Source organism: Pleurodeles waltl, chromosome 4_2 (assembly GCF_031143425.1).
Source record: "Pleurodeles waltl isolate 20211129_DDA chromosome 4_2, aPleWal1.hap1.20221129, whole genome shotgun sequence".
Taxonomy (NCBI): domain Eukaryota; kingdom Metazoa; phylum Chordata; class Amphibia; order Caudata; family Salamandridae; genus Pleurodeles; species Pleurodeles waltl.
In genome coordinates, this window is record NC_090443.1 from 690,488,750 (window position 1) to 690,515,854 (window position 27,105).

The following is a 27,105-nucleotide window of genomic DNA, read 5'->3' on the forward strand; positions in this document are numbered from 1 at the left end:
CTCCCCGTGAAGAAAGGTGTAATGGGCGCCCCCCCCAGCCGAAGAGAAGTCGGGGAGCGCCGTCGCGCTCCCCATGAATATGGCCAGAGGGGCCCCGGAACCCATCCCGGGGCCCCACGCAGAAGAGGGCCTGGGGAGCGCCGTCGCACTCCCCCCTATGGAGGAGAGGGGCCCCGGACCCCATCCCGGGGCCCGAGAAGAGGAGGACTCCGGGGAGCGCCGTCGCGCTCCCCGTTACCAGGAGGAGGGGCCCCGGACCCCATCCCGGGGCCCCGACGACGTGAGGAAAAAGGGGGAGTGCCGCTGCACTCCCCAATGCGGCCCGAGCGGCCGCAAGCATCCCCGAGTCTGCCCGCTGGAGCGGGCAGACTCCAAGTCAGCTGGCCGGTTCCCGCGGCAGCACCCGGAGGTGCTGGCCGTGCGGGGAACCGGCGGGGGCGGCCAGGGGTGGGCTCCCTGAGCCGCCCTCCAACGAGGGAACCTCGTTTTGGTGCGGGGGTGGCCGGGGGGGACCGGCACCCCCAAAATCAAAAGCAAAGGGCAAAAAGAAAAGAAGAACAGAAAAGGAATCGCGGCTCTCCCCTCGCAGCGGGAGAGCCGCTAATCATTTAAGCAGCCGCCCCAGCATGCTTTGCGGGGCAGGGGCTGCTTCTTGAGCCCCTAAAACGCCTGTGGTGGTCCCAGGGAGATGGGGGCCACCACCAACGGAGAACTGGGAGACAGGGGGAGCTGCAGGAGCAGCGCAGCCTCCCCCCAACATCTGTTGGTGTCCCCACCCTTGGTAGGGTGGGACGCATGAGAGATAACCCCTCAAGGGTTGGATGGATTTTTCAAGCACAAGCTTCAGTGAACTTTTGTTCCTGTTTGTGTAAGGGTGCCTGCCATAGGTGTAGGTTGGTATGGCCCCATGTATTCCATTGTTATTTCATGGTTAAGTAGGAGTAATCCAAATGTAATCTTGATGGTTATAATGCTAGAATTTAGTCTCTTATGTTTCCTGAGGATTCTAATTTGAATAATGATACTGATAGTCATTTCTTGGCAAGATGAAAGTATTTAATCCCAACTGTAGGTGTCATGCACTGTAGTGTTGAACACTGTCAAAATGAATGCTGTCAAAATGTTCAAATGTCGCAAGGGGGGCACTGGGATTGTTTTGCCATGTGGATTGTTGGAATATATTCTCCCTTAAAGAGCTTTGAGAGATTACATACTGTTTGTCCAGAGTGATTCTATCACTTTGTATATATTTGGAGATTGTTGCATAGTATTGAGTAGTGTGTGTGAATAATAAATGTACTTTTACTTTATCAAAAGAAAAAGCACAGACTGGACAGTCATTTATTGAGAGTCATGCTTGCGTGCTTGTGAATGGGGATAACTAGCCCACATCACCTCCCTTGAGTAAGCCTTGGACTGCTCTGCAACGCTACCCTATGAGAGTCAAGCGCTACAATGGGGTGTTTGGTTCCCGGTGGCGGTCGTGTGCGGACTCGTTACTTGTGCAGGCCACACAACTAATGACCCACCTTCCAACATATACATATACATATATCATGCCATTAAGTACCCTAATGCTACAAATGATGGTTTCTAAGCATAAGGATAACTATAAGTATAGATATAACTGCTGAATTTTCATGGTTTTGTGTGGGTAAAGTGTGAAACTAACTGTAACATCCCTGTAACCTTTGTAGAAAAACAGGAATATATATGTGTTTTAAAAATATTTTCTGTGCTCTTGAGCATTTAACACTGAGGGCCACAAATAGCTGATTGTCAATTAAAGATGAGAACAAGTTACATAAGGATCAGCCTTGAGTGTGACCAAACAGGCGTAAAATCATTATAATCATCAGTGGGCATAGGTGCAGCTGAACAGGTAAAATACATAAAATCTTAGCCCATCAGCAGGACTGACCAGGTATGAGCCTGCACTAGTGTCAAACTATTATGGTTTTTAGCACATTATGACAGAGGAGACAGAGACTGAAGAGGAGAAATACATTACATTTCTTGCCAACAATATGAATGGCCTGAAGTGAGACCACTTGGGCTTAGGTCCATTAAAGTCTATACCATGTAGAAACAGGGCAGGTAGGAGACTGGACTGCCTAAGCCAATAGTGTGACTGAAGAGATTGTACACAATTAATGACTGTTAAGTTATTGTGTAAGCACTGAAAAAACAATCAGTGGTAACTTTGCGTAACTCGGAAATGTATGAACACTGATAACGATTCATTTTATACATTTTTTCGGGAACACTAAAAATACCCACTGTAATTTACAGAAAATAAACACTGACAACAGGGCAGCCTCGTCTTGCATTATTGATGTGTGTGTGAAACTCAGAAGTACTCCTCCTGAGTAAATAACAGAATAGCACTAGAAGAAGCATGCTTTTTTGGAACTTTTGCTGAATTACTTCATGTTGTTACGTGACGGTGGTCAGGCGGCTTTGTATATTTTTTCAGTTTGCAATTTTATACTTTAAGGTTTTAACACAAATATCTGATATTACTTGGTATGAATGAACTTTGAAACTAAACCCAAGATGATTTTTAAATCAGAGATCAATGGAACACGTTGATATGACAACTCGTCATATTCACCTCTCAGTTTGTCCAGGAGGAACTCTGGAGCTTCAGCAAAAATATTCCAGCTGGGCGACTGAATGGCCGAGGTCTGGATGGGGTGACCAGCAGTGATTGCAACAGGGAGTTGAATGGACCTGTAATAAAGTGTGAGCTGCAGAGGAAACAAAACAAAGCATTACATTCTGATCCCCTTTTTACATAGACAGGAATATGCTGCTGGCATCAACTGTAATATTTACCCTTGGAATCTGCATGACTGCATCAAAGGTTCTTGGGGAGCTCAGTGACAGGATAACCTTTACTTGCTTAGAGGGATTTTTCTGGAACTTTTCAGAGAATCCAGCCATAAGAGCAGCTCCTGGAACAAACTGTGCAGCCCTGGGAGAGAAATGAACACCCGTTTCTGATGCAGACATGGAACATGGTCTGAGATTTTGATGTATTCATCGTGTGGCGCACTGCATTATACTAAGAACGTGGAAGGTAGCTCTCTGGTGAAGGTGAGCAAAGGGGTTATAGATCCCTCCTTTCTTTTGACACATGCTTTGTATCTAGGTATATGTATGTATAGAAAGAACAAAGGCCTGCCAATTTTAGGAACAATCATAAGCATACCGAGGGTGCCAACCTAATAGCTAGGGAGTTGTGCGTAATGTTGAGGTAGTGGGCGAGTGGATAATGTTCTGTGAAGATGCATGTCTTCTGATTCAATATCCTGGGTGCGAAGGGAGTGAAGGTTTGCCTTCTGTTCTTTATCCGAGCTTTCCAGTATGGTGATTTCTTGGTTCCTGGTGTGGCGTTGTCTACCAGAGATAACTAAATCTGTAGCAAACATGACTAAGGATACCGGTGTGAGACATTGGTGCATCTTATTGAAAGTGAACAAATGCATTTCGTTTATTTAAATTAAGCCCCACTGAATGTAAAGACAATAATTCAACACATTTGGCAGTGGTATAAAGCATCAATCAACCTTGCTGCCCGAATTTCATAAAGACTGGAAACAGACCTCTTGAGGCAAACAGTAAGTAGAACTACATCTGTTTTCCTGAAGGGTCTTCTCTATGTATTCAGATCAGGTAACATAGAAATGTAGAACTAACCAGTATGCACAAGTGGGTGTTGTTGTAGCCTTGGGAGTAAATGTTAAACTTTGTGGGTGAACACAATGTAAGCTTTGTTGGTTTTGAAAAGACATCTTCTTTTTCGCACTGTTGCAATAGGACAATGCTTTCAGCTCCACATAATTTACCCGCAGTGGTCGCGTCATGCTCCACCCTAGTTACACTTGCTAAAGATACGAGATATATAGGGAGCAGGAATCTATGGAGAAACGTGTCTGTCGGCCAAAGGAAGGTACCTTTCTGCAGCGCATCTACAACAGAATATGCAGTGCCTTCTTTATTTTTTGAAAATGCACAAAAAGCAATTTACAATTCAAACGTAAAGATTACCATTTTCCAGCCGATTTCAGTTTTGAAGGGATTCTTGGCCACTCCACCTTCAGCCTCAAGCCCGGTTGGCTTCCAAAGTGGCCAGTTTCAGCCTTCGCAGCAATTTTGTAGTCCTGGCAATTCTGGCCCCATTTTAGATAGGCCTAAAATCATGACGTAAAACACACCATTAATTTGAGCTGAAGTTTTTAGAGACAGAGTAGATATTACCCCTCCTTGTCTACAGTTTAATTCTGGCTGTCTTTGAATACCTTACCTGAGCCTCATGAGCATTGACAATGACAGCATCAGCACACGCGCGCCATCTGCTGGAGCCGGTGATTTCCACGGCATAGGCCTGGATCTGGGGCTTGGAGCTGTGGTAGTCGGCATACACGATCACCTGGTATCCTTGTTTCTTGTTGTCGTTTCTCACGGCTTGAGCAGTAACTGCCAGCACTGGGGGCTTGTTGTCTCCCATAAATGCAGGCTAGAAGCATGTGACAAAAGTGAAAAGCAGCATTTAACTTGGAGCACTGAAAACCCTGCATCAAATTCTTTGTCAGACAGAAACTAGCACATGCTAGATAGAGTTGAGGTTTCCCGAAGCACTTTGCGCTCTTTTAAATGAAACCCGTACATCCCTTCTGATTTCCCTAGATGGAACTAGCAAAATGATTTTGTTAGCTTTTTGGGCTCTGTAACACATGTGAAACTTGTCAAATACTGGACGAACCGGTGAATCTCTGAAATCTCCTTCCGGACATGACAGGACTTCCACTGGTATGTCATAAGAGACAGAGAGGGGGTTATTCTAACTTTGGAGGAGTGTTAATCCGTCCCAAAAGTGACGGAAAAGTGACGGATTTACCACCAGCCGTATTACGAGTCCATTATATCCTATGGAACTCGTAATACGGCTGGTGGTATATCCGTCACTTTACCGTCACTTTTGGGACGGATTAACACTCCTCCAAAGTTAGAATAACCCCCAGAATCTGTCTGTCAAACAACTATTAGACAGTCTTGGCTAAGGGCAAGGGGGCATGACTCCTGTCTTTGCTAAGACAGGAGTCATTTCAATGGGGGTTGGGCGTAAAAAAAAATGGCGCAAATCGGGTTGAGGCCTGAATTTTGCCTCAGACCTGACTTGCCCCATTTTTTGACGCCCAACCTCCATTTTCCCCTACGCCAGCGCTGCCTGGTGTGAGTCATTTTTTTTGACGCACACCAGTCCGCAGCGCCGGCTAACGTCATTCAATATATAAGGCGCCCGATTGGCGCTTTGGAATGGCGTTAGCCGGCGGTAAAATTTTTGACGCACAACTGCGTTGGCGCAGTTGTGCGTCAAAAAGTATAAATATGGGCCTAAATGTTACCAGTATACCTGCAGCACCTGTTGTGTTACTCCACAAGTAGACTGGTAAACCATGTCCCAAGCTTGGCATTACAGCCTGTATGCAATTTTCAAATGCCAAATCCACTTGGCAAAATGAGCCCCTTGCTAAGTATTAAACTCCCCTTTTATATTAGTCACCCCTATGTTAGGCCCTAGGCAGCCTCTAGTGCACAGTGCACTACAATTAAAAGGTTGGACATGCACTTTTAAAGTTTAAGGCTCACTCCTGCACAATCCCAGGATGCCCTCCAGGGTGATAATGCGCTCTATAAATCGGTATAGCATAACATCTCCACTATCTGATATGTGTGCATAACAAAAATAATACTTTGTTTCTATGCTGTATAGAACAATATTAACTTCAATGGTTGTTATTGGGAAAGAACAAATTAATCTTCTAAACAGAAACTTGATTAGATGATGCGTCAATTATACTACATGATACCTTACTAACCAGGTGCAGAACCTGCCCAGAAATAATGTAGTGTGGGGCTAGCACTGGTGTACAAAATCTCACAACCAACAGGCCATAGCAAAGATTACACAGCAATGGAATGAAAGGCTATTAGTATATTGTTCATCTAGCAGGATATTCATCCTGCTCATCTCCCAATGAACCATACACAACACTGCATTCCCAAACATTCTCCTAAATTTGGTATTGAAAATCACCGTCGACCACTCAAATCTCTGCATTTTGCAGTTTGAACTTCTTTACACCTTATCACTGACTACTAGTCTTTAACTTCTCACCTCCGCCTTTTAGATACTAGGCCAACATATACAGCTTGTTACGCTGTAGTTGGAATTATAAACTCAAAGCAATTTATCACAACACATCGACTAACATATCACTGTAAACGATCACCAAATTATGAATTTCAAACTCAGCTTGCCCATTGTAACCCTTCCCCCAGCCTATTTAAAAAACATATGTACCATGTCATGGAAGACTACAGCTGTGTGTCGTAGGGCCAGTGGATACTCTGATGGCTGTCAACCAATTCTACCAATGCCCCTCAGAGACCTTTGATCAAATAACCAGTTTCTCTCAAAGGTTCACACATCTAACAACACTGTAGAAATTCTGGCTGGATTAGCCTGAATGTAAAGTTACAAAAAACTACAAATAACACTCAACCAAGACAGTGGAAAAAATCAAATGACCTGAGTGAGAAAAGGCATCTCCAGCTGCAGTACTACCTTGATACTAAAAGCTAGAAAAGCCATTCACAGCTCATCTAGGATGCAACGAGACAAACCCGTCATCTCTTACTAACTGTTAATGGCATAAATCAATGTAAATCAAAATGTGCAAACCACATTCAGGAACCCAGATCTGATAGAGATTCATTTGAATCTAAATAACTAGCTACAGCTCCCTATTAATTAGTGTGAGTTCTCTAGCCTATACTCTGCTTATTGAACATACTTTCCCCAGAAAGAAATTGCCAAGTGAATCAAGTCTATCTCAGTATAAAAACAATCCTCTTGGCACTGCCTACTGCCATAGCTACCAAAGTTATCATTAACTTATTTCTCTAAACTAAAGATTTCACAGGAAGTCGCAAGAACTCCTGTCCTATTGGAACAAATGAGGCAAGAGACCTTCTGTTGAAAGTTGAAATTCGTTGGCCGGTTTTGGGAGTACCACTCAGTGATCCGTTGAATCCAAATTTTGCCAGCCACCATTTGCAAAATGGAGACTGTATCTCAGGGACAGGATTCACTTTGTGAACACATTACCACCACCTGTCAAGAATCACATGTAGTTTCACAATTTTAATTGCTTTCTGAAGAAGATACATTATTGCATTGTATAACGCATTACAAAGATCTTAATGTCTCCTATTACCTTTTCTTTTGTGATGCAATATTAATCACAAGTTAGAAAGACTCTATATGTGCCTTTTGTACATGGGGACCTGCATTTTTGCCATCACTAGCCCTGCGCTATAGCAAATTCAAGCTTTGTGACTGCAAAGGTTTCATACATCAGCCCCCTAGTTTTTATGGGGCGTATGGCACTTACCTTTTGAGATCTTCTGGCACTGGAGCGACTGCTGCTGCTGCTGCTGCTGCCGCTTGACGAGCTGGACTGGGAGGAGGATCTGCGTCTTGAATCCCTCTTGTTAGGATTCTGTATTAGAAAAATTTGGTTTATGAAAATGTACAGCTGTAGTGCAGATTACATGAATGCTAATAGTGATATTATTTGCCAAGAGCAAAACTTGAAATTTGCTGCTGGCTAGTTGTCACTTAGAGACAGACCTGCCAACTTCAAGAAACATCTCACAGTGTGAGGAGGGGGCGAGGCCTTGGAGGGAGTGTCGCTTTGTCCTGGGAAGTACCTAAGAGGCACTTTTTCTCCCACCCTGGCCCAAACCCACTCCCCTAAAAAACACCAAAACCTTGCTGAGGCTGTAGCTGGTGTCCTGGGGTGTTTTCACACCCATTATTGGACATCTGCAGTTGAAAGCCTACGAAAATAAGCTGGAAACTACTGTTTACAGTGGTTTTCAGCTCATTTTCTCTGCCACTGTGTAATATTGGCTCCTCACTGGGTGACCGTGTGATGGGAGCCAATATCATGTGTCACACAGTAGGACCGTGTGAGTTTGCAGGTTTGTAGAGATCATGGCTATACCTGAGCTGTAAGGGGTTAGCCCTATGGCAGTGTGTTTCTCTGTATTTGTGGAACATGAACCTACTCAAATTCATGCACTCCTGTTAGAGGTAACCCAGCAAAGGGCAGACAGTCCCTCTAGAAGTTTGGAAGTCTTCTTACCAGAATTATGTTCTGTGGAAAGTAGGATAAAGCAGGTCATGGGTGAATGTCCGAAATGCACCTAAACAAACCAGATAACATTCACCCTTGAAACAAACCCCTTTTGCATTTGTAGCTAAAAGCTTATCCTTGGATTTTTAGGCTATATGTAATCAGAGGTAAATATAAAAGATAATTGGTATTTTAATGGATTTCTTTATCAGTGAGTATCTTCAGCTTTTTTCGATCAGTCCCTTGGCGTTAATCTCAGAGAAATATTATAGAGCACACATAAAAAAAGGAAAACCTAGAGAAGGCCCTGTCTTCTGTTTTTTTCTTTGGAGACATGACAGTTGATGCAAATATTAGATACATGTCTTGGTTCCGTAGAGGTGAATTGAGAAAATTGACATACATGTTAAAGAACACCATGCTAACACCATGTTATTTTGAATACCACTTACTGAATTTCTGTTTGTTGGGTGGAAACGTAGGTTGTAAATGTCACGGTTCGTCTGCTGTACAAAAACAAGAACAGACACACTGAAATAACTGGTCATTCCACTACACCTATATCTGATGCTGCACAAATTGACAAATATTAGTTCTTCAAGAATCGCATTCAAGACCAACTGCATCATCTACAAGGTTACCAATACCATTTCCTTCCCATGCTGTCCAACTAAGAGCAAGGCCTTTGGCATAAGATGAAGAACAAAGGTGAGTTTTAGCTGCCATTATAATCACAGAGCGGTACCTTCCCCCCCCCAAGTGAGCCTCTGATATTAAATATTTCATTGGCACAGCAGCAGATCCTCAATCTGAGATTTGAAGATTAGTACTGTAATAAGACGTGTCAAAAGTATGTTATTCATATGAAAGTTGAATCGGTACAATACCCTTTTCCTGCTGGACTCGTTGCTACTGCTGCTGCTGCTGCTGCTGCCTGCACTGCTGATGCTCCATTGCTTCCTGCGATTCTGCTGATGCTGTTGTTGGTTTCCATGGTGAGAAGTGTGATGGCGTCTGCTGCTGCTTTTCTTACTGCTGCTACTGCTTCTGCTGCTGCTACTGCTGCTGTGACTTCTGCTGCTGCTGCTGCTGCTACTGCTGCTACTGCTGCTGCTGCTACTGCTACTGCTGCTGCTGCTGCTGCTGCTACTGCTGCGACCCTTGATTTTCCTTGAGTCTCTGCCTTCTTTTTGTTCACTGCTACTCGAGAGGCTCCTTGAATGCTTCTGTCCTTGGTGCGCTCTCTTACTAGAAGGCCAGGAACGAGAAGCTGATGATGATGAAGACGAACTGGATGAACTAAATGAACTTAGCTGTTTTTTAGCCTTTGCAACCTCAGCGATGTCTGGATTCAGCTTCTTGGAATGTTTGGGTTTTCTTTGATGTTTTGAACGCAGGCTTCCATTTCTAACCTACAGATTGAATAATCGTATAAATGCATAATCTTTTTCAGATGTCCAGAATATCTTTAGTGTTATTTTCAACATATCTGTATTTAACCTTGATTCACTACTACACAATACAAAAAGGTCTTTGGTATGTACTAGCTCATTTAGCACTATGCACTCTGGACAAAAATTACATAGATTTTAATCTATCTATCTATCTAGCTTTCTAATTGTTTAGGATGGCCATGAGTTACCGTATATTCCTCAATTCCCAGAATCTTCTTCAGCTTCATTTGAACCACAGAGTCTTCTCGTTCTTCTTCCTCATTCTCCCCCGCAGTTGCCATGGTGATTATTTTGGAAGCTGCTTTTGGTCCTGCCTGGACCTCCAGCATCAGTTTTTCTATAGCTGCATCTGTATGAGCTGCAAAAACATCAGTCAATATATTATTTCGTGAAACCATCAATGTATCTTCAGATATTAATTATGTTCAACATTCTGTTACTGAAAAGTTACAAACTACTATATAAATATTTACTACATTGAAGTAGTATGTGTACCTGGTTTCATGATGATCTTGGCTTCGTTCTCTCCAACTAATCTGTACAGAGGTGAATTTTTGAGGAAGGCGGCATTTTGTGACTTGTACTCGAGGCAGACTTGGAGACCAAAGGTTTTAGCCTTTGCACAGGCCTGATATGCATTAGTGCTTCTGGCAGCAGAGCGGTGATCTCTATCTTCTGCAGAGTAGGCATACCTCTTGGACAAAAGTTCCGATGACACTTCCTGATTTAAAAACACAAAATACATTTTTCTTATAAGTTTTGTTAGCGCTTATGGTGTTTATCTTAGATTTGTGCATCGTGTTATGTATTAGGTATCACTGGGTTAATGTGCTTATTCGTATGTGTATCTGTTTGTCTTTCTAGGTACCTGCCTAGGACTGTGCCTGTCTGCCTCTCTGTATCTGTCTGTCTGCCTAAGCAGTTAGCTCACACTCCATTGGAATCAGATCTTATTTTGAAGATGGTAAGAACGCGATAGCTCTTCTGCAATATGGAGACCAATTCGGATATCAGCCCATTGCATGATTTTATATAGAATTCTATTTCTGATTTGAAATTAAGTCAAACTTTAACAATTAATCGGTATATTTTTTTTATTAGTTTCTGTAGAAAAAAATGCATCACTAATAAAACATAGCAAATCCATATATAATAAGCATATACAAGTGTCGCACATTAGAATGCCGTACATATACACATCCATGATTTTCAACAACCCGGGGCAATAGGCTCATTTAAGTCACTGGCCCGTTCAGGGGGCGATGACCGAGTCACAGCAGAATTAGGTCCAGTTCGGAGAAGGTAGTCACAGTAAGGCTCCCATGTGTCCCTGGGTCATGCCTTAGACTGTTGCTCCTCCGCTTATTCCTCCGTCATGTCACCGCAATAGGCCACAGAACGTAGCCATGCTGCAACAGCAGACCTCAGGTACTCACCCACACCATAGCCATCTCCCTCTTAGCAAGGATGAGTAAGATGGATACCTGTCTTCTTCAGGCAGACGACGTATACCCCGACAATGCAATCTGAGGAGAGGGGTCTAGTGCCGCGCCAAAGATTTCATTTAATACTTGGAAAACATCTTCACAGTCACACAGCTCCACGGCAGGTGTTGGATGTCAGCAGCCTCTACCCCACTATGTTCAACAACCTCGAATCTTACCAAACGTGCAGGCGTATAATAATGATGAAGAAACTGAAAATGTATCAGTTTATTCCTAAACATCACTGGAGTATCTTTTAACTGTGTACAACAGTATGCCCATGTTTTATCTGGAAATAAGTAGCCCAGGGCCTACACCTGCCACGCCCTGCTCTGTCCCCCTAAGGAATGCCCATCTACAGCCCGGACAGCTGAGCACTGACAGGGTATGGAGCGCCCCTCCTCTCTCCACTTCATACAGTAAGAAGCAGCATCTCTGTTGGTTCTGCAAGGTAGGTATTGAAGCCCTCTCTTACTGCTGACTGCAGTCTATGGTAAGTTAAAATCGCCAGGGTGGAAGTATGCCCTCGACCCTTGAAGCTGGCCAAAGACAGGAAGCTGCCATTTTCAGAGAGATCACCTATCATCATCAAGTTAACTCTTCGTCCAAACATTTAGTGAAACATTCACAGGTTGGGGGCAGCAGAGGATTATCCAGTAGGTAGAAAGGAGAAGAGTATGGGCACTCTAGTCTGATCCTCCCCACTAAACACATCAACATCCGCCCTTGCCATACTGTTCTGAGGGGACATCCTAACCATCATATCCTTAGACCTAGCAAACGCCTGCACTACTCTGGCATGAGTAACAGGGGGTGCAAAGGGGACCAATAGCACAAGTAGTGCGCTTGCAAAAGTAGGTAGTAAAGGTAGAAGTCTGACACTGCCAGTCTTTCCTGCCTCAGCGGTTTAGTGAGAATTCCCCATTGTATCTGAAATTGCCACTCTTCCATATCAGCCACAAAGGCTCCGGCATCCCCCTTGGTGCAGGGGCCCAAAGCTCGAGGGCCCCCACAGCACAGTACCATGGCCTGAGAGCCCCCGATTGACTCTGGAGGGGTGCCCTCCATGTGCTGTGCAGAGAAAACCCCTCACTTTTTGTTATGCCAATGCCGTCCCAAAGTCAGCTCTAATCAACTCAGTGCAGACGCATATCACCCAAATTCCTAGGTATCTGACTCCGTCTGGGTACCACTGTAGTCGGTATTCAACAGCAATTCTTTCAGTGCTGTCAGAAAGTGGGAAAATTTAGGAATTGCCCAGCTAATGTGGAGGCCAGAGAGTTCCCGGAATCGAATGACATCTCGGAGTATGCACGGCCGATTCACTTCAGGGTTTTGAATATACAGGATGACATCATCCTCATACAATTATATAATTAGGGAGACTCTCCAATGCCACAAGCCCTGAGGCACTTGCATCTTTGGTATGCTACCCAATAATGGCTCTATTGCTAAAGCAAATATCAGGTGAGGTGAGGGGAAGCCATGAGGAGCGCCAAGAGTTATCAGAAATGTGTTTGATTGTAAATCCTGGGCCCTAAAACTAGCCCTATGAGCAGTGTAGAGCAAGAAGATCAGTGAAAGAAACTAGTAGGGTGTCAAATGCTTTTTCTATGTCTAGTAGAAGGACAGCCATGGCCATGTCTGGATCAGTCCTGTGCGGGACAGCCATCAACATTCACAAATCAAAAGTGGTGTGAAACCGGACTGCTCAGGTAAGACCAGGAACTGCAATTCCACATTGATAGAATCTTCACTAACATCTTATTACCTGTGTTCATCAATAACAGTGGCCAGTGGCCTTTATGGGGAGGAAAGCTCGGGGCCTCTGACTGACTTTAATGGCACTGTAACAACATCTTCAATGGTCGAAGAGAGGAGACGGCCTTTTAGCGGATGCAGCATTAACCATATGCAGTAGCTGGCGGACCAAACAGTAGGCCATGCCCACTGAGTGCCTTCCCAATGGGCAGGACCACGATTGCCTTGTTAACATGCATGAGTGTCACCGGGGAATTGAGGATTTCCTGTAGCAGGCCGTCCAGCCATGCCAGCGCCACGTGATTGAGTTATAAGTAGGGCTCCACACCTCCCAAGGAACCCCGCGCAGAGTACGAGGTTTCATAGTAGGTCTGGAATATTGACATAATGATGGCCGCATCAGACTGAATGTATTTCTTGATAGCTGACCAATTTCAGCACGAAATACAGGGTCCTGCAATTTGCTACCTCTCAGATGGCAACTAAGGAATCATGGAGCACCAATAGGGTTAGCTAGTACCAGCAAAACAGGAGGATGGTCCGCTAATGTATTAGGTAGTATTTCCGCTGTGCAAAGCATTAGGGATGGTGAATGGAACAGAAGCCAAAAGTCTAGGTAGGAGACACGCAATGCACTTGTGAGCAGCACAAATATTCTATATCTCTTGAGTGTCACCCCCAACAGGTATCTATCATGTTGCTGAGCTGCAATATTTGCTCAAGTGCCAGCCTAGCCTCTGAAGTCCTATCTATCTGTGAGGAGAGAGTTGTGTTAAAGTACCCTCCCCAAATCACTGGACCTTTTCTATACTTAGCACAAAGGGTAAGGATGTCATCAAAGAACTCCGGTGAGTCCACAAAGGGGCTGTAGAGGTTCACCAGAGGAGGGGCAACCATCCAGGCATGCCACCATAACTATCAGTCTGCCCAGTGCATCCTTCACTGTATCTACAGCTGTGAAATCAAGAAACCTTTAAACTAGAACAACTGACTCACAAGCATAAGGGGAGTATGAGGAGAAGAATGGATGCTTCCCCTAAGCAGAGGCAAACATAGGGCAGCCAATGGGTAAGCAATGAGTCTCCTGCAGCAGGGCCACATCAATCTGATGTCTAAGTAGGTTAGGACTTGTTGCATCTTAGACGGATTGTTTAGGGCCTGTACATTCCATGTAATGGAAGTCACCATGAGATGACATTAACAAGGACCTATTGTGTGTTTGCTATTGTCCTCATATTGCCCCTGATTGAGCCAAGTATCACAGAAATGTGAATAATGGTAACCCTGCATTTCTAAGTAGAACTGGTCAGAATTGATGCATAGCAAATTTAGAAAAGCAAAACCACCCCATGCCTCCACCCTCCTACACAAACCCGACTGCCAGCAGATAAACACTCAAACTTAACCATAGCAATTGAGAGAGCTATGCTAGTAGCAAGGCCACATGCGTGTGCTTCACATTTAGGAGACCCAGGAGCACAGCCAGATTGGCAGACATGACCTGCAGTAATGTACATCTCATCACATATTAACCAGTGCCAATCAAGTCTCATTATGTGACATGTCATAGAAGCCCAACATCCAGCTTTTTCATATAAAAATTAACAGCCTCATAGCAGCCTTAGTGGAAGAAAGGAAAGTAACACAGAGAGCCCCACCCTACGGAATGTAGAGGAGAACAAGATCTTGTGTACTGAGAGTTAGGTTTTGTCTCATGTCACACAGCTCACCATTTGTCAGTGCCTGGTGACATAGGGTCATCTGCTACAGAGAGATGTTGATCAATAAAAGTCAGAACTTGCTCAGGGTGCAAAAACAAATGCATCTTTCCTTTATATTGCAGTCAAAGCTTGGCTGGATATAGGATAGAATACTCAAGCCCCTTTGCTCTCAGCATATTTTAACCTCTGTAAAAGTGTGCCTTGGCTACTGGATTGCGTGTATAATATCAGGATAGAAGGAGATTGATGAGTTCTCAAATTGGAGGTCGGGAGTAGAACGATTGAGCCTCAAGATGAGATCCTTATCCCTATAATTGAGGAGTTTGCAATAATAGAGCGAGGAGGCTGACCAGGTTTAGAGGTCAGAGCAGGGGAGCAATGTGTCTTGACAATAAAAGTGGTGGAGAACTGGGAGCAACCAAACAGTGATCGTAAGAGCTCCTCAATGAAAAGTTCCATATTGCTAGCAGTTGACACCTCAGATATGCCTAAGGCACATAAATTGTTTCATCTCAAGTGCCTTTCCAGATCTTCATTCTGAGAGAGGACTATTTTCAGTTCATGCTGCAGTTGCATTAGAGCCCCCCTCTTATAGTGCTGCAAGCCCTCAACATCTGAAAACCCAAACGTCCGCATGGGTGAGCCTGGACTCATGACAATCCATCCGCTCCTGGAACCCGTCAAGCCTCATCAAAAAGGAGTAGATCTTAGTGTTGATCATTCACAAGCTCACTTTTATATCCTGCATGGCCTGGGCGCAGTGTTATTCTTTTACTCAAATGGCAGCTTGTACTGCCGGTGGTCAGCTTTGCCCATGATAAGACTCTCTCTCTCCCCACATGTGGCGTCTTCGATAAGGCAACATTTCCAGGGGGTCCTCAGGCTGTAGGACACTGGGACCAAAACAGTGCCACCTCCATGCACTGCTTTAGCAGCTATTTAGTACTTTTAGGCCCTGGGGTGCAGCTGGCAAGGATTAACCATGTCAGAGAATCTGCACCCCGGGCAGGGGTCAGTCAAGCCACCTCATTGATACGCATCACGGAGGCCCACGGCTGTTCTGCAAATGAGGATGATCCTCTGATGACAAATACAGCCCCAACATGCTCCAGCCCTGTTGGAAATGGCCCATTTGCAGGTTTATTCCCAAACTTTTTGCTTCTGACCTCTTGTTTTTGATCCTGTGCTGAGTTTAATTCTTCCTGGCTTTAGGATCCTGGGCACTTTGCTACTGCTGACCAGTGCTAAAGTGCAAGTATTATCTGTCTAAATTGCATTGGTGATCAGTTTATCCATGATTGGCTCATTTGATTTCCTAGTAGGTCCCTAGTATAGTTCACTAGGGGTGCCCAGGGTCTGTAAATCAAGTACTACTAATGGGCTTGCAGCACTGATTATGCCACTCAAATGAGTAGCCCTGTAAACATGTCTCAGACCTGGCCCTGCAGCGTCTGTGTGGGCAGTTTTAAAGTACCATTTCAACCTGGCAAGTGCACTCACTTGCCAGGCCCATACTTTCCCTTTTACTACATATAAGTCACCCCTAAGGTAGGCCCAATGCAGGCCAATGGACAGGTAGGACATTTACTGGTGTGTTTTACATGTCCTGATAATGAAATACAGCTAAATTCAATTTTCACTATTGAAGGCCTATCTCTCGCATAGTGTAGCATTGTAATTTCCCATTGGGGGCAGACAGAGATTTTGAGTTTGGGGTCTCTGCACTCACAATTTAAAAATACATCTTTTCATGAAGTTGTTTTTTAAATTGTAAGTTGAAAAATACCACTTTTAGAAAGTGGGCATTTTCTTGCATAACCATTCTGTGCCTCTGCCTGTCTGTGGAATACATGTGTGGGTCAGGATGACTGTTGGGCTGTTTGTGAATTCACTCTAGAATTTCACACAAAGGGAGCTGAGGTGTGACCTGCATATTCTGATGGGTCTTCATGAGCTAGAGTGGTGGGAAGAGCTGACACATGCACCTGAGTAGGGCTGTGCCTGTCCTTACACAAAGCAGTCTCCAACCCCCTGGAGTGTGTCTGAGGCCAAGGCAGGTAAAGTAGGATCTTGTGCACTACAATGACTTTTCTTTGAAGTTTGCCTACTTTAAAGGCAGAAATGGGTATGAGTACTGAACCTCTGACACCACAAAGTTAGAATCATTCTGGACTGAAGACATTCTGCTAGGAAGAAGAGTGGGATTCTGTAGAAGGGGCTAACACTCTGCCTGTCGCTTTGCTGTGCAGGCCTGCTACTTGCTGCTTCTGGCCTGAGAGTCAAAAGGACTGGGCTTTGCTTTCTGCAGCCTGCTTCTAAAGGTTCTCCAAGGGTGTAGGCTGAGCTTGCTCCCTGTTCTGAAGTCTCAGGGACATCAAAGACTTCACCTACCAGCACCTGGACTCTCTTGCTTAGAGTCCTGACTTTCCAAGTGGTGCCAAATCCAGTTACTGAGCCCTTGGAAATTAGTTCTAGTGCAACCTAGAAGAAAAAACAAAGCACACCAACTCCAAAGCGACTTCGGAACTGGTGCTGCTGTCAAATTCCGTGCTGTTCCTGCACGGAGCTGTGGTCCCCGCTGAGTGCAAAGACTGCGACTTACGCCACAGGTCTGATACCGCCACTGAGCCTCTGAAGTCCCACCATAGCATGAGTCCCAAGTGCTGTGTCACCAATGCCCGTGAGACCTGACTCAGACTGCTGCAGCACCTGTGGCTCCATGGTGTGATTGTGACACCACGAAGTTGACACATTGCGTCTTAACATGCTGGATTAATCAACCCTTCCTTGCTGTAAGGAACCAATGCCTCACCACCTATGCCACATCACCTCCCCTGCAACTGTAAGGAAACAACGCCTCACCTTCCCTGCCAAGCAGTAAGGAAACTATGGGTAAGTGTCCGTAAAGTTTCAACACTCCATCTATCATCTTGCTGTGTTGCTTTGGTCTTGTTTTACTCAGATAAATATTGGCTATTTTTGTAAACTGATGTGCAGTACTTTTGTGGTGTTTTTACTGTATTACTGTGTGCGTGTACAAATACTTTACACCTTGCCTCTGAGATAATCCTGATTGATTGAGCCAAGCTACCAAGGGGGTAAGCAGGGGTATGTTAGCTGTGTGACTCCCTTACCCTGACTGGAATGAGAGTCCTTACTTGGACACGGTGAAAACCACTGTCAACTAGAGACCCCATTTCTAACACCCACTTCCATAAAAGGAAGCATTTATGGCTGATCTGCAGCTCCACTTCTGTCAGCCCACCTGGCCGCAGTATCAATTCCCTGTTTTCAGAGCAGGGCAGGGCACTTCCAAAAATATAGGGCTTGCCACCTCTTCCACCACTTCAGAGGTATGCACTGTGAACTGAGACAGGATGTGTCTAGCTTCAAGGCAGCAGAACTGTACCCATTAGGCCCCAAATGTGCCCACCCCACCAGCCGCCACTTCCCACAAGAGTCAGAGCCTGAGCGCTCCAACCCACCATCTCTCCTTGCATCCCCTGTCAGCCACAACTGTTACCACGGGTCCAAGTCTTCCAGAATCAGCATGTTACTGCAGTCAGGGCAGTTGTTCGTTAATCAGACACAATCAAGCCGCTCAAGCAACCTTCCAGGCCTCCCTTCAGCGACAGCCAAGTGTAATTGTACCCACCAATATGAGGGGGCTAGCTTTGTGCTGGCAGACTGGGTTTAAGGGCATATAAGCAGCTTTTGTCCCTGCAGGCTGCCAGAGATCCAAAACTATATGGCCATTTTGGAATTCGGCTCTCTGGTGTCCCCTATAGTCGGTATATTTCTAACATGTCTGAAATGCTTTGCAATTAATCATGAATAGAGTGCCAACATTTTTATGTGTGAGGTTAAACCACAAAATCTCTTAGCAGAAGCAGAAGTAAAATAAATACTAAAGCACAATAAATCAAATAATAACAATAACTCAAAAACACATTTTCTAGATAAAAATCTAACCACATCAAAACAGACTAACATATAAAAAAGTGGATGAAAGTTGTACAGCACATTTTAAAACTTTTTCCGATTAAATAATAGCTTCAAATAAATATTGCGCTCTTAAAAATATATGTTGGAACATATGTAAGTAGCTGAATTTGCTTTTTTGTTCTGACTTGTTCTAATGGGACATCCAAAGATGTTTATTTATACTGAGCATCATGCTTGGACAGTCTGCCAATTAATTGTCCAGTTCTTAGAGGTAACACGAGCTAGGCTCACATCAATACATATTTACTCCCTTTTGAAATAAGGCCCTCAACGCATTGAAATAAAAAAAGCCATATTACCATCATGCTGGCAGCTTCTGCGGAAGACTTTGCAGTTGTCTCAAAATGTTTCTTAAGAATGCTTGGCACAACTCCTTGTGTCAATAATGGGGTTTTCTTGGCTGCATCCTGGTCTTCTACGTTCCTTGTGACAGCAAACACCTGAGTTCTGAGGACACAAAGGTGAAATGTTATGAATGTGTCGGATGGATTAGAAATAAGCAAGAACTTTTCGAATTGCTGTCTAGATTCTTCGTCTATATTATACAAAATACGACACAACTGTACATTTCCGGCATAGGTAAGAACTGTGCTAAAAAAGAAGTTCAGATGTTCTGATCGGAGTCCGACAGTGGCAGAAAATAGGGCCTTGAACCAAAATATAAGTGCCCTCCATTAGCAAATTAGATAGCTAAAAAGGTAGTCAATATTTGCATGTCAGAACAGTCTTTAACTTGTAAAGACAACCAGTGAAGCTGTTTTGCAAGGAATAGGATACTGCATTCGTTAGTGGTTGCTGCAACTAATGTTTGAGGTAATATCAGAGAACTCAACCGTAAAAAGTGGCCCATCAAACAACAATACAGGCCCACAATCAGCCAAAAACTGACCTGCAGCACAAGCCCTTATGGCAATGCCCGATTGACCTATCGGCCAGTTCGACCCTGGATCTTAGCGGGCATGTCTTTAGTTACATTGACCCTTCCTTAGATGTGCATCTATAGCTCTAACATCGAATACACACATTTACCTGCACTATGTGAATCACATCTGGCATTCTCTAGGGGATGATCCAGTATAACGATCACAGACTTTTACTTTCACTTGATGACCTTTCGCAAGTAGTGTGGTTCGAGTACTGGGTGTCCTCAAAGTGTTTCGGTGCATTTGTAAGTCCAAAAAATATCACCAGACTATGAGTTACCAGTTCCAACAATATCACAGGACTGATCCAATTATTTTTACAACTGAATTGCCCTAGTACATATATAATATATTTTCTGAACTCCTTCTGTTTTAAATCAGCAATAAATGGCACTCTGAAAACTCTCTTTCTGTTTGTTATACTCCAAAGATGCCCAAGTGCTTACAGCATCACACATGCATAGCAAGACTGGGATTGCCATAGAAACACTACCAGATGTCTTTGTGAAATGGCAGAGATCTTGTTCAATTTACTGTATCTTCAAAATAATGCTCCAGTTTCAAAATGTAGATACCAGCTCAGTGCAGTAGCTACCCATACAGGTTCATTTTTGGGGATCTTTGATTTAAAGTAGATGAATCCTAGCCCAGACCAGGCAGTGTAATAATCATAGGTTCAGATGAACAGTTGATTGCATCCTTTTATGTTTCAATGTCCCTGTATTTGAATTTATCAAGACCTTGTCTGGTAGCTAATAAAGCTGTATGTGAATTGGAGACAAGTGCACACATCTGACTGATGGACTGCTTCAAATCTCCTCACAGGGCAAAGATTGTCACCTCATACAACGTTAACATGAATGGCTGCTGTGTGTATACTGACTTGGGTCTTTTTCTTTTTATTAAATATTTTTAAAACATTAGAATATTGATAGCTCCAATAAAGACAACAGAGTCACAGAGAACAAATAATAGCTGGCATAGGCTGTTTGCCCCAACTTTCAAGCATATACCTTTATGTATCTCAATGTTTAATTTACAACATTCTGCCATCCGTGCACGGGGCGTTCTAAATGCATTAGTGCTTCTGGTCAGGGGATACCATCCATAAGTGCAGCATTGTCTTATAAAACCCTGAATGTCTTTCTCTTAAAGAGTTGTTTAATGTCTCAGATCTTACTAAAGTTACGAGATAATTATAACCATAAAAAGTGTTCTCATGACCATTTGCAATATCAAAGATGGCATATAAATACATATGTTTGTGAATGTTGAAATATTGTCAATTTCCAAAACAGCCATAATGGCTGAATTTATAGTTGGGAAGTAAACAGCGCTAGTGTCTGCAAAAAAAAAGCACTATAAATATCTGAAAGAAACAAAACTCACGTAATACCTTGTAACTAAGAGTTCATTCTCCTGTTGGCATGGTGTTGTCTCTACCTTGAAGTTCCAGGCTTTCATGTCAATCTTGGCTGTGAATTTCATTGGTGCATTTGCATGGACCTTGGCGTGAAACTCAATTCCGGCCTGTATGAGGTGGGTGTTGATTCCCATAGTTGCCACTGTGTGCTTGAAGATGCTGAGTGAGAAATCAAAAACACATAGTAAAAGTTATCAATAACTCACAAAGAAGTCAGAAAAGACACTGTCCGCAGCTGAAGACAGATTTGCTGATGTGTTGAACACCATAAAGTCTGCAATGGCTATTCCCAACCCAGCAGCCAAAGGAGGAAGGTTATGCATGGGCCTAGCTACTCCACTATGTAAAACTATCCTAGCTACAGAAATGTCAATCACAAGACCAAAAGACATCCCGACGTTGAGGAGAGAGGAATCTCGATCAAGGAGAGCTATGATGCCTTGTGTTGAAAGCCAGAGATCCCTCGAAGTCACAAAGCTGATCCACCTGCTTTCGACCAAGACCATTAGCATCGGGACATGGAACTTGTAGGCCAATGTGCGAGACCATCAAGACAGTCGAAGTGGCAGCAGAGATGAAAAAATACAACCTTGCCCTGCTTTGCATCAGCAAGACCAGATGGACACCGTCAGGACAGGGAAGACTGGCTCCAGCAGGAATGCTGTTGTATTCGGGACATGAGGAAGAGAATGCCCCACATACTCAGGCAGCAGCACTGATGCTAACGCCTGCAGCCAACAGAGCTCTGATTGAATGGAAAGCCCACAGTCCCAGAATCATCAAAGCAACCTTCCGCACAAAAAAGAGGATTAACATGAACAAAGGGGGGTAGCCCCTTGGGCAATGGTCGATCCCCATTGGGGCACATTATTGTTGGCCATATCTGCCCCGTTTGGGGCAGATAGGCCTATTTTTGAAAGGCCCATCTGTCCCCATGGTGGGCAGAAAGCCCACCAGAGACCTGGGAAGATATTTCTTTCAAGATATGAGGGAGGGGTATGGCCATACTTCCACCCAAAATAAATTGGGCAAAGTTGTTCTGCCCACAATTGGGCAGATGGGGCAATTACCCCCTGATCCACACTCGGGGGGGGCAGAAAGTCTACTAGATGCCAGGGAATTTAAAAAAAAACAAAAAATAGTGTGGTGGTGGGTACCAACCAGTGTGGGCATGGTTATGCCCCCACCTCAACTGAAGGGGGTAACAGTCTTTCAGCTCTCCCCAGACACTAAAACATCTTATCCCACAGCAAGCAAGAAGACATTTGATTATTTTGGGTTTTGGTTTTACATCTGGGCCATGAGAGCTTGGATGACTCTCAAAATCGTTTCACTTGGAATGGTGAAGGCTGCACTTTTTGGACTTTGGGACGCTGCCATGTACACAAATCCACAAGACCTAGACACATCTGAAAACAAAACATCTGGGTGAGTCCAGGGTGGTGTGCTTCACATGCACCGCACCATTTTCTTACCCACAATGCCCTGCAAACCTCCAACTTTGCTGGAAATCACACATTTTTTCCACATTTTTGTGATGGAACCTTACGGAATATGCAGGAATCCACAAAATTCCTACCACCCAGCATTGTCTCGTCTATACCGATAAAAATTCTGCCTCACTTGTCAGTCTAAAATTATTTTTTTTAAGCTGCCCTTTTGGACCCTCTTTGGTTCCCCCTCAATTTCGGCATGATTTTGGCTCTTCCCTGTCGCAGGCACTTGGCTCACCTACACACACAAATGTGGGATTTTGTTTATTTTTTAGCTACACTTGAGATTTACTGAGGATTCTGGGTAAGAAAGCACTGGGAGCCACGCAAGTCACACCTCCCTGGATTCCCTTGGGTGTCTAGTTTTCAGAAGTGTTTGGGTTTGGTAGGTTTCCCTATATGGCTGCTGAGCCCAGGACCAAAAACACAGGTCTTCCCTCACATAGTGTTTTGGGGCATTTCCTTTTGCAGGCACTAGGCCTGCCCACACAAGTGAGGTACCGTTTTTATCCGGAGACTTGTGGGAACGTTGGGTGGAAGGAAATTTGTGGCTCCTCTCAGATTCCAGAACTTCCTGTCACTGAAATGTGAGGAAAAAGTGTTTTTGTTGGGCCAAATTTTAAGGTTTGCAAAGGATTCTGGGTAACAGAACCTGGTAAGAGCCCCACGAGTCACCCCATCTTGGATTCCCCTAGTTGTCAAAAATGTGCATGTTTGGTAGGTTTCTCTAGGTGCCGGCTGAGCTAGAGGCCATAATCCACAGCTTGGTACTTTGCAAAAAACAGCTCTGTTTTCTTTGGGAAAATTTGATCTGTCCACATTGTGTTTTGGGGCATTTCCTGTCACAGGCGCTAGGCCTACCCACATAAGTCAGATACGATTTTTATCGGGAGACTTGGGGGAAGGTTGGGTGGAAGGAAATATGTGGCTCCTCTCAGATTCCAGAACTTTCTGTCCCCGAAATGAGAGGAAAAAGGGTTCTTTTGGGCACATTTTGAGGTTTGCGAAGGATTCTGGGTAACAGAACCTGGTGAGAGCCCCACATGTGACCTCATCCTAGATTCCCCTAGGGGTCTAGTTTTGAGAAATGCACAGGTTTGGTAGGTTTCCCTAGGTGCCGGCTGAGCTAGAGGCCAAAATCTACAGCTAGGCACTTTGCAAAAAACACGTCAGATTTCAATGTAAAAATGTGATGTGTCCATGTTATGTTTCCTGTCATCAGCATTAGGCCTACCCACACGAGTGAGGTACCATTTTTATCATGAGACTATGGGGAACACAGAATAGCAAAACAAGTGTTATGGCCCCTTGTCTTTCTCTACATTTTGTCCATCCAAATATAAGACAGTGTGTAAAAAAGACATCTATTTGAGAAATGTCCTGTAATTCACATGCTAGTATGGCCACCCCCCAGAATTCAGTGATGTGCAAATAACCACTGCTTCTCAACACCTTATCATGTGCCCATTGTGGAAATACAAAGGTTTTCTTGATACCTATGTTTCACTCTTTATATTTCAGCAAATTAATTGCTGTGTGCCAGGTATGTAATGTAAACCCATTGCAAGGCACAGCTCATTTATTGGCTCTGGGTATCCAGGGCTCTTGATGAACCTACGAGCCCTATATATACCCGCAACCAGAAGAGTCCAGCAGATGTAATGGGATATTGCTTTAAAAAATATGACATTGCAGGAAAAAGTTACAGAGTAAAACGTTGAGAAAAATGGCTGTTTTTTTACCTTAATTTGAATATTTATTTATTTCAGCTGTTATTTTCTGTAGGAAAACCTTGTAGGATCTACACAAATTACCCCTTGCTGAATTCAGACTTTTGTCTACTTTTCAGAAATGTTTAGCTTTCTGGGATCCAGCATTGTTCTCACACCAATTTCTGTCACTTACTGGAAGGAGGCTGAAAGCACGAAAAAAAAAGTAAAAATGGGGTATGTCCCAGTAAAATGCCACAATTGTGTTGAAAAATGGGGCTTTCTGATTGTAGTTTGCCTGCTCCTAAAAGCTGGGAAGCTGGTGATTTTAGCACCGTAAACACTTTGTTGATGCCATTTTCACGGAAAAAAAACAGAAGCCTTATTCTGCAGCCCTTTTTCTCAATTCTTTTTTTTTTAAAAACAATATTTTCGCTGTAGTTTGGCAAATTTCTTGGTCTCCTTCAGGGGAACCCACGAAGTCTGGGTACCGCTAGAATCCCTAGGATGTTAGAAAAAAGGACGCAAATTTGGCGTGGGTAGCTTATGTGGACAAAAAGTTATGAGGGCCTAAGCGGAAACTGCCCCAAATAGCCAAAAAAAGGCTTGCCACCTGAGGGGGGAAAAGGCCTGGCAGGGAGGGGGTTAAAAGTATGATGCTACTCATCAATAATATTACTGGAAGTTGTAAATAGAAATTGCTAAGAAGGTCTTCGCGAAAGAGGGGTTGGCAGAAATGTTTTCTGTGTTATGTAATACTTAAATGAACTGTTGGAATAAGAATTATTTTAAATCTTGAAGACAAGTACAATGAAGATTTGAAAACCCCAGACCTGTGAATTAATCATATGGACTTTATGTTAAATACACATGAGCTTCCCCATTTATTAAAATCTTTCTATATTAAACATCACTATAGGCTATTGGTGTCGCTGGAAGTGATAGTACTGGGCTAGTCTCTGATGCCCACACTTATCTGATAACTCAAACGGAGACTCAATACTGTCTGGCGAGAAGTCTCATCCAACCACTTTCTTTCTAAGGGAGACACACTCAGCTAAGACATCTGATGATAACTGATGTCTCCTATACACAACATTTCATCTCCTTAAATTTGCTAAAGACTAAGGGCCTGATTTAGAGTTTGGTGGATGGGTTTACTCTGTCACAAACGTGACGGATATCCATCCGCCGTCTTGTAATTCCATTATATTCTATGGAAATTGTAACAGCAGACTGAATATCTGTCATGATTGTGATTGAGTAACCCATCCGCCAAAGTCTAAATCAGGCCCTAAATATTATGTCCAACCATTTGCGCACAAAGCACAAATCTCTGGGATTAATTCACATTTTCTTAAAAAAGCTCCATAATGTTTAGAAACATTCACCCTGGGTGTTAACAGTGCTAAAGTTTCCCATTCAATTGGTTGTTCTATTTCACTGGATAAATTATTGTGTATTTTCATATTACCTTGGAGCAACATCCGCATGCACCTGGATATTGGACTCCAGAAGCTGAGCGAGGCTGAAATCAGAGGATGGAGAGGGAGACACCTTCACATCAGCTGCAAAAAAAAAAGAAACACCAAATAAACAAATGAAAATCGTTGTATAATTCTCTGTCCAACATGTGCTTAACATAGAACTTTTAGTCCTGCTCATCATTCAAGAACAATAATATAAGTTAATGAAATATTAAAGAAACATACTGTTGACAGCAGCGTTTGCCACAGCAGCAGAATATATGCTCATTTCCATGGGCAGACCAACGCAGGTGGGAACGATCTGTCGAACCTCAGCTGCCAACACTGGTTGGACAAATTGCAGAGCAACACCATTAAGAAGTTTGTTGATAACAGTTTTCACCACACTGTGCCTTGTTGCTGGTTCTTTGAGAGCCTGAGGTAAAACAAATAAACCAGAGGATCATTGAATGGGAGGTACTGCTGCTTTAAAGAGCAATGATCATATGAAATAGAGCTAGAACAGTAGTTACCTTAATGGCAGTCTGAATAAATTCCTTGTCAATGTCAACAAAGGCCATCTCCTGACCAAACAGCTTGATGTAAGATGAGATTAGTGGGGCATCTGCAGGAAGTGCCTTAAAGCCCAGCAACTGTAAAAACAGAGCACACAAGTAGCAAGAATTAGGCAACAGCTTTATAAAGTCAAAATTATTTTGGTTAACTAAGTTGATTAAGTAATAGGAAAAAGCTCTAGTACTGTCAGTAGAGGAAAATGACAATCTCAAATGTCGCTCTGCAGGGTTTTTTTGATGATCCATTGTTGCTGCAAGGAAGTTTCTTTTGAGAGCTTGTGAGAGAGAGAGAGAGAAGATGCAGCCAAAGAATGCAGTGGAACCTCTTCCATTTTATAAAGTGCACTGAACCCCCTGCATTATCTGCCACTCATTAGAAGAGGAATGGTGCATAAGATCATTGTGGGGATATCTGCTGACTGCTTTAACTAACCCCTGTCTTACAAGCTAACTGATAAAATGAGCATATGGGTTTAGTTGTAATGCTGCAGTACGTGGATTTTGCCACTACTCAAATGGAACCGTACAAATTTTCAGATTACATAAGGGGACTCCTATGATATCCCTTATTAAGGAGATGGGGCCCACAGTGTTTTTATACAAAGTGGCTCTCTGAGTAATTTACTTGGCCCCGTGCAATTGCTTTATATTTGGTAGCAAGTGGTAAACTCTCCACTGTTGCCGGAGCAATGTTACACCACCTATGTGTAAATGGGCACCACCCCAAGTATCTATCACCTCTGATGGAGCACCTTCACTGTAGTTACACATAAATGATTTGATAACTTTGTAACAAGGAAGAACAAAATGGCCTAGTCTATGTAACTCTGGAAGACACACAAGGCAGATCATATGAATTTTCAGAAGCAGAGCAAGATCTG

General features: G+C 43.6%; 1 protein-coding gene across 1 annotated transcript in view; it reads right to left on the reverse strand.

Moving 5' to 3' along the window:
- The window catches only part of LOC138293927 (vitellogenin-A2-like), a 93,616-nt gene that overhangs the window by 13,097 nt on the left and 53,414 nt on the right, over nt 1-27,105 (reverse strand). The window contains exons 17-30 of the mRNA XM_069233206.1: nt 26,183-26,302; nt 25,896-26,085; nt 25,658-25,751; nt 20,955-21,140; nt 18,935-19,082; nt 10,160-10,385; nt 9,853-10,022; nt 9,098-9,622; nt 8,663-8,716; nt 7,464-7,571; nt 4,310-4,522; nt 4,054-4,196; nt 2,839-2,977; nt 2,615-2,750 (exon numbers count right to left, since the gene is read on the reverse strand). Coding sequence (XP_069089307.1) covers nt 2,615-2,750; nt 2,839-2,977; nt 4,054-4,196; nt 4,310-4,522; nt 7,464-7,571; nt 8,663-8,716; nt 9,098-9,622; nt 9,853-10,022; nt 10,160-10,385; nt 18,935-19,082; nt 20,955-21,140; nt 25,658-25,751; nt 25,896-26,085; nt 26,183-26,302 — 2,452 coding nt within the window. The remainder of the gene's footprint in view (nt 1-2,614; nt 2,751-2,838; nt 2,978-4,053; nt 4,197-4,309; nt 4,523-7,463; nt 7,572-8,662; nt 8,717-9,097; nt 9,623-9,852; nt 10,023-10,159; nt 10,386-18,934; nt 19,083-20,954; nt 21,141-25,657; nt 25,752-25,895; nt 26,086-26,182; nt 26,303-27,105) is intronic.